The sequence below is a fragment of the Diaphorina citri genome, unplaced genomic scaffold, assembly GCF_000475195.1.
Source record: "Diaphorina citri unplaced genomic scaffold, Diaci psyllid genome assembly version 1.1 scaffold406, whole genome shotgun sequence".
In the NCBI taxonomy this organism is placed as follows: domain Eukaryota; kingdom Metazoa; phylum Arthropoda; class Insecta; order Hemiptera; family Psyllidae; genus Diaphorina; species Diaphorina citri.
The window spans coordinates 184,063-192,321 of NW_007377841.1; the positions used below are offsets into that span (position 1 = coordinate 184,063).

The 8,259-nt window shown below is 39.6% G+C and overlaps 1 protein-coding gene across 1 annotated transcript; it reads right to left on the reverse strand.

Annotated features, from left to right (window-relative positions):
- Window positions 1-1,285: 1,285 nt before the first annotated feature.
- On the reverse strand, window positions 1,286-2,842 carry LOC108252309. Its single transcript, XM_017443797.1, has 3 exons — window positions 2,577-2,842; window positions 2,291-2,366; window positions 1,286-1,393 (listed from the first exon to the last, which is right to left on the reverse strand). The coding sequence occupies exons 1-3, from the start codon at window positions 2,747-2,749 to the stop codon at window positions 1,286-1,288; spliced, it is 357 nt and encodes a 118-aa protein (XP_017299286.1). The 5' UTR covers window positions 2,750-2,842.
- Window positions 2,843-8,259: the final 5,417 nt, after the last annotated feature.

An 8,259-nucleotide genomic window follows, 5' to 3' on the forward strand; every position in this document is an offset into this window, starting at 1 on the left:
AATTTGTTATTTAGGACAAGACAAAACATTGAACAAATTAAAGGTATGATTACTTGAGCGTCCGCTAGGTTCGCTTCGGTTTTCGGTTTCGGTTTTCTTTCGGTTTTCGTTCGGTTTTCGATCCCGTGCTAAATCTAAAAACATGATGTAAACAAGATGGCGCCAACATGGGTTGCGCGTTATGGGGATCAGGATTCGATGCGAAATCTCCCTAATAGAAAGTAAAAATCCCCATGTTCAAGCCAAAACATCGTGTTTTGGTTTGAACTCCGATCCCCGTGTTCAAAACCCCATAATGTGTTAGGTACCACCTTTTTCTCATGAAACAATTGTTAAGTTACAATGACTTTGGTTAATATCTGGATGGGTGACTATCTGACTATCCCATTTTTACTAAATTGTTACAGTCGCGTCCTTGGACCATACCGGTATAGCATACCAAATTCCTTTGCTCTACGACAAACCGTTCTTGAGATATGTATTTTGTATACCACCTTTTCCCACTGAAGAAACATTGACTTTGGTTAAAATCTGGATGAGTGACTATCCGATTTTAACCAAATTGTTATTGGTGCATTTTATTTAGCATCTAACCGCTAACCTCAGCGCGGTTCATTCAAGGTCACTACTTCCCCTCACATGGAAGTGTGTTTAAATATGAGGTGCATTTTATTTAACATCTAACCGCTAACCTCAGCGCGGTTCATTCAAGGTCAATACCTCCCCTCACATGGAAGTGTGTTTATGACGTGAGGGGCGTTAACCACTTTTAGGTTTACGTTTCCCCTCTTGCCATACCAAACGAAGCTCTCGACTGCGGTTAAGAGTCGCCATTTTTTTCGCGGTTTAGAGACGCCATTTTTTCTCGGTTTAGAGACGCCATTTTTCTGCTTAGCTCAAATCTCTTGTTTTTAAGTTTCTATTTTGGTGTAAATTAGTTTTTGGCTTTTTCCCTTGCCTTATACCTCCATGCAATTAACTTATCATCTGATAAAGGATGATAAGGCTTTTTAAAGCTTACCTTTTGCCGCGAAAAAAAATCCAGCCAACAAAAAAATTATTCAAATATGCGAACAGCTGAATTTTTATCAAGAGCTTCCCATCTTCTCTACTAGACAGCGCCAGTGCTGCCAATCTTTGATATCAGCTGATTATCCCCACTACGAGATTTTTACCCCCACTCTCGAATTTTCGGTTCTTGGGTTAAATGTTAAATAAAATACAACAAAATAACAAATGACATTTTACAAAAGGTGAGCATTCTCGGAGATGCTTTGAGTTGAGGTCAGTAGAGTTCAAAGGAGATGCCACGTGCCACTATGATATTAGGTACAGCATTGCGTTTGAAGGTACTAGAATAAATAATCACTCCAATTCTGTCATCTTTCCAATTCTGATAGAATAAAAATTCTTATTTGGTAGATATGTAAAAGATAATTTGGATTCTCATTTATTACAGCTTACTCGTAAATTGACGTTTAATCGCCCAACTCTAAATTATTGATCAACATTTGATGATTTAACCACCGTATCCATACCCCATACCATATGTAGGATATCCACCCATTCCATAACCACCCATACCCCCCATTCCATAACCACCCATACCTCCCATACCAAGAGGGGGGTAACCACCCATACCACCATACATGCCTCACCACTTTTATAGGCCGAAATTTTTGGATAGGAACTTGGCCTTTTTTTTCACATTTGTGTTTTTGTGGGGGATCTTACTTACCTCCTCTTAGAAGTTTTTTTTTTTGTTCTTTACAATGACATCAACTAACATTACAATTTAATAAGAATATATTACATTATGACATTGTGAATTGTATTTCAATGGATATACCCCAACGTAACAAAAGTAACTTGGAAGGAGAATTATGTATGTTATGTAGGTATACATACCCTAAATACCGCGTTGACGCAACGCGGCAGCATAGGTGAATTGTATTTCAATGGATATACCCCAACGTAACAAAAGTAACTTGGAAGGAGAATTATGTATGTTATGTAGGTGTACATACCCTAAATACCGCGTTGACGCGGCGCGGCAGCATAGGAAAAAAAGGGCTTTAATGAACGTAATAATAATAATACCTAATACCTACCTGGTTGTTTACATTGTGAATTGTATTTCAATGGATATACCCCAACGTAACAAAAGTAACTTGGAAGGAGAATTATGTATGTTATGTAGGTATACATAGCCTATACCGCGTTGACGCGGCGCGGCAGCATAGGAAAAAAAAGGGCTTTAATGAACGTAATAATAATACCTAATACCTACCTGGTTGTTCTTACGTGAAGCTTTGCGAACCTCCGATTTAATCGTTTTCAGACAGTGAGCTTTGTCTCCGCCACAAATGTCGACTCGTGTGAATTGTCCGTAGTCGAAATGCGACACGTTACCCGGAATGTCCGTGTATTCCGTCCAGTTGACGTGTGGGCCCTCGCGCTTTGCGGACAAGGGCAGGACCGCGATCAGGACCAAGTTGAAGAACGTTCTGAGAACGGATTGTCCCATGCTTGCTTTCATAATCGTTTTCAGACAGTGAGCTTTGTCTCCGCCACAAATGTCGACTCGTGTGAATTGTCCGTAGTCGAAATGCGACACGTTACCCGGACTGTCCGTGTATTCCGTCCAGTTGACGTGTGGGCCCTCGCGCTTTGCGGACAGGGGCAGGACCGCGATCAGGACCAAGTTGAAGAACGTTCTGAGAACGGATTGTCCCATGCTTGCTTTCATAGGCAGAGTTCTCCCGGTGGAGTTTTTCTAATACACAACTAATGATTTTTTTTCTTTCACTGTGAGCGTTTATTTAGACTTTTAGACTATATTTATCAATGTTATATGAAGATAATATAAAAAAGGAGGAGGAGGAAGAGGAGGAGGAGGAGGAGGAGGAGGAGGAGGAGGAGAAGGCGCTAAAGTGTAAGATAAAACAGTTGAGGTGACTGGAGGGAATGTTTTTCGTCGGAGGAGGAGGAAGAAGAGAAGAAGACTTATTATAAAAGGGCGAGAGAGACTGGGGTAAGTGTTGGGAGATAGTCATTGGAGAGGGGAAAAAGAGGAGGCGATAGAGTTGAAGAAGAAGAAGGAGGAAGAAAAGGAATAGAGAAAGAAGATGGAGAGGCGAAAAGACTTATTATTATAAGAGGATGAGGGAGTTTTGGGTAAGTGTTGGGAACTACATACACATTAGGAAGAGGAGTAGGAGGTAGAGAAAGATAAGTAAGCAGAAGAAGGGTTAGGAAAGTAAGAGGAGGAGGAGAAGAAGAAGAAGGAGGAGGAAAAGGAGAAGAAGAAGGAGGAGGAGAAGGAGGAGAAGAAGGAGGAGGAGACGAAATACTTAGTGCGTGATGTTCACTTGGAAAGCTGTGAGTTTTAACTTGTACTGTTCAGAATGTTTTCAGATTTTTCAAGTTTAATTTCCCAAGACAAGTTTTCTCTCCTCCAAAGACACTACCAGTAGAGGGCAAAAACTATAACGATAAATCTTGCAAGTTTTAGCTACGAGTTTTGTTCTTCGGAAAGCCAGCTACAGACGCGCAGATATTTCCATCACGTCAGACAGTCTGACTAACTTGGTCCTCAAACGGTCAGAAATTTCCATCAGATTTCCAGCATTCCAGCGTTCGTCAGCGGTTGTGGCACCTCGATTAACAAAGTCCCAAAGGTTCACTGAAGTTAAGGAATCAAGGACAAAGTTGGTATCTGAACGGACAAAGTTGGTGTCTGAACGGACAAAGTTGGTATCTGAATGGACAAAGTTGGTATCTGAACGGACAAAGTTGGTGTCTGAACGGACAAAGTTGGTGTCTGAACGGACAAAGTTGGTGTCTGAACGGACAAAGTTGGTATCTGAACGGACAAAGTTGGAACCTGAACGGACAAAGTTGGTATCTGAACGGACAAAGTTGGTATCTGAACGGACAAAGTTGGTGTCTGAACGGACAAAGTTGGTATCTGAACGGACAAAGTTGGTATCTGAACGGACACAGTTGGTATCTGAACGGACACAGTTGGTATCTGAACGGACAAAGTTGGTATCTGAACGGACAAAGTTGGTATCTGAACGGACAAGTTGGTATCTGAACGGACAAAGTTGGTATCTGAACGGACAAAGTTGGAACCTGAACGGACAAAGTTGGTATCTGAACGGATAAAGTTGGTATCTGAACGGACAAAGTTGGTATCTGAACGAATAACTGTCACACACTGCTGACTTTTACCGTCCCAAAGTCCCAACTCAGGTTGAGTGAGAAAAATTGAGGAGCTAGTTCAATAACCAATAAAACGGCGGGGCAGAAAAAAAAGCCTTGATATAAAGACAAAGGAAGTGGGCTACTGATCGTCAAATAATGAAGAGAGTCTGATCAGACGATACATCTGAACGTGTGAGGCTATCTTACACACGGGGGGGTTTCATGTCAGAGTCAGCGAGCGAGAAGAAATAACAACCCAGTGTTTAGGTTTTCGTGCAAAAGTTTTGCTGAAACAACCCCCTCTTGAGATCAGAGAGTTTTACACACTCCCCCCCAGAGTAAGTATACCTACCACTGCCCGGTAACGGTGCTAATATTTCTCTCTTTGACATGAACGAAGTAATGTTTTTTCCTACTTTTTTTGTTTTTTCCTACTGAACTGAAGTTCCTTTCAATTTTTACTTCTTAGTTAATTTTGTCATTTTTAATTGCTCATTTTGTTCATTCTTTTGTTACCTACTTATACTAAATTTATTATTATTATTTTTTTATTATCAAATGAATAAATTGGATTCAATCGAATTAAAAAAAAATGTGTTGGGGGTAATGAAGGGCGGCCGATTACTGGAGCATTCCAGGTGGAGTGACCCAATTGTCTACACTCTCTGCCAATGACGGATTGTCAGATCACTAACGATGTTTGAAACAGAAATGGTTTTTCTAATCTCTTTTTTTATAACAATTGAAATCAATTTTGAACGTACTAACTCATTTTATCTGAGTACCTAATTATAATGATTAAATGATGTGCAGTTTCAAGAGCAGGCTGTTTAAATAGTTTAAATTTTTAGAACACGACATCTGTTCAATTAATATTTATAATGGGTTAATGTGGGCAAAACAAGTATTTACATATAACTCATTTTATCTGAGTACCTAATTATAATGATTAAATGATGTGCAGTTTCAAGAGCAGGCTGTTTAAATAGTTTAAATTTTTAGAAGACGACATCTGTTCAATTAATATTTATAATGGATTAATGTGGGCAAAACAAGTATTTACATTAAGGTGGGTTTACACGCTCATGCCATTTAATTTACATATTATTGATGTTAACTACTTTTGCATTTTTAGGGCTTAGATAGGGCAATGGTACATATCTTACCACCGGTTATTTGTATCCTAAGCTCTAAACGGGCAATGGTATAATACTTACAATCAAAAACATCGATGTTGACATCGATGTTTTTGTTCCGATGTATCGATGTTTTCAAAACATCGATGTCGATGTCCCAACCCTAACAACAACAACAACAACAACAACAACAACAACAACAACAACAACAACAACAACAACACCACAAGTAACAACACCACCACCACCACAACAACAAAAACAACAACAACCAAAAATGGATTCTTTGGGGGGTGTTTACCCCTTAAACGGTCTCCTCCCTATAAATTTCACCTCCTATATGCTCTGCCCTATTAAGGGCCTATGTTAAAAAGCACACCAGTGGGCCGGGGGGAGAGGTTCCACACTTCCCTTTCTATACGTTATGCCCAAAGAGTGAAAAATCACCTCTGTGCAGGGCCTTATTTAGGGGAGGGCCGAGGGGGCCCGGCCCCCCCTTGAACTCTATTTTTCTCCTTTACTGTACGACAAGGGTAGCTACGTACGTAGTTCGAAACAACCTCAATAGTAGGTACTATCCCTATGAAATTATTCTAATGTGATTTTCGGAATCGAGAAAGTATGAGGAGTAAGAATAACTGCAAATTTCACGATTCCAAGCAATGTAGGTACAGACAAATCTTATTTAGATTTAATAGATAGATCTTTGCTATTATAGTCTCAGTTACTCTTGTTCTCATAGTTCACGGAACTATTCTTTTGGTGGATTTCAACAACTGCAGGAGTCTCTAGTGTTCCATTCATACTGCTACTTCTACTACTTGTATCTTCTTTCATACTATTACTATCGCTACTATTGCTTTCCACCTTCACATTGACACTGTGCATAGTTGCATGAGTGGATTGTTTTATAACATCTTTGCTGTAACTTCCACTTGTGGCTGGATCCAGAGTTTTCAGCACGTTGCGTGGTAAGTAGGTCACTGACTGCGGCATGATCTTGAGTGAGTAGCTGTGTTGTTGTCGTGAGTTTGCTCCAAGCTGCCAATCCAGATCCATCTCATTTTCAACATAGTCAGAGCTGATTGGTGAAATTTTCTCCAAACTTAGATCTCCGGAGTAGAATTTGTCGAACGTGCCGGGAGCATTATAGAATTTCTCATAGTTGGTAAACTTGTTGTTTTCGTGTCGTGTATTATCGTAGAGAGATCGGACCGAGTTATCGCTTAGGCTGGGGATGTGGTAAATACCGTAACGTTTTCCATTGAGTTCATAGGATTTGGGCGAGTAGATCTCAATAGATTTGGGTGTCGGAGTGGGTATGTTGTTAGGATGACTATGGGAAGGGTGATAGTTAACAGGTCGAAGTGGTGCTCGTGTGGATTCTAAGGTCGGATATCGGTTGTGTCGGGTTGGGTAGGGTTCAGCATAGTACGGAGCGGGCTGAATGTTATCTGATCTCGTCTGGATAGGATCAGAAGCTTGTTGCTGCTGAGGGGAGATGATTTTTACCGGGATCAAGATCCGTCCTGGATCACGCACGTCCAGAATGGTGGAATGAACTTTCATCACTTCGTTCTCTTCATTCGATGAACCTGGAATAATTTCAGTATCTATGTCAGTGACGTACCTGGAGGAACACCAGATGAGTCCGAGAATCCCAAATCATCCGATTTGGGTCCCAACTCAAAAAAAGGTCATCCGAGTTGCGTCCCCGGTACCTGAGATTGAACCTATATACTTGAGACCATAAAGTAAATGAATAAGTATATAACGAACAGGGTGACCAAAAATAACTGTTAGATTGAAGATTCTGTAGTCAGCCAACAACAACAACAACAACAACAACAACAACAACAACAACAACAACAATAACAACAACAACAACAACAACTTCACTGAACCATTAGTTTGTTATGATAATATCAGTGATAGTATCATATGATAGTATCAGATAGTATGTTGTGATAGTATACCCCTTGTAGCGTACGCTATATTTGAAATGAGAAAGAAGAAGAACATAATAAATTAGGACAGAACAGAAGATCAAAATATGGTGGCAGCTTAAAGATCCACTTCTAAAAACTAACTTTAAAGATCAGGTACTGATGATCTGGCCAAAACTACCAAATTTCACTGAACCATTAGTTTGTTATGATAATATCAGTGATAGTATCATATGATAGTATCAGATAGTATGTTGTGATAGTATACCCCTTGTAGCGTACGCTATATTTGAAATGAGAAAGAAGAAGAACATAATAAATTAGGACAGAACAGAAGATCAAATGGTGGCAGCTTAAAGATCCACTTCTAAAAACTAACTTTAAAGATCAGGTACTGATGAAAATGTTAAGTAGCCCAAATTTCACTGAACCATTAGTTTGTTATGATAATATCAGTGATAGTATCATATGATAGTATCAGATAGTATGTTGTGATAGTATACCCCTTGTAGCGTACGCTATATTTGAAATGAGAAAGAAGAAGAACATAATAAATTAGGACAGAACAGAAGATCAAAATATGGTGGCAGCTTAAAGATCCACTTCTAAAAACTAACTTTAAAGATCAGGTACTGATGATCTGGCCAAAACTACCAAATTTCACTGAACCATTAGTTTGTTATGATAATATCAGTGATAGTATCATATGATAGTATCAGATAGTATGTTGTGATAGTATACCCCTTGTAGCGTACGCTATATTTGAAATGAGAAAGAAGAAGAACATAATAAATTAGGACAGAACAGAAGATCAAATGGTGGCAGCTTAAAGATCCACTTCTAAAAACTAACTTTAAAGACGCTAAAGTAGGGGAAGTGGAATGAAAAACACGCGTCGGGTTCGCATCGCACCCACGTCGGAATGAAAAACAGACCTTTAGTGTCCCGTTATCCCGTTAACTCAACTC

What these genes read in the sequence shown, in the direction of transcription:
- LOC108252309 (XM_017443797.1), bottom strand. Translation starts at nt 2,749, where the DNA reads ATGAAAGCAAGCATGGGACAATCCGTTCTCAGAACGTTCTTCAACTTG. An exon ending in CAATTCACACGAGTCGACAT is followed by an intron (nt 2,367 to 2,576) that starts TTGTGGCGGAGA and finishes ACGAGTCGACAT; the next exon opens with TTGTGGCGGAGACAAAGCTC. An exon ending in CTTCACGTAAGAACAACCAG is followed by an intron (nt 1,394 to 2,290) that starts GTAGGTATTAGG and finishes TTATTCTATCAG; the next exon opens with AATTGGAAAGATGACAGAAT.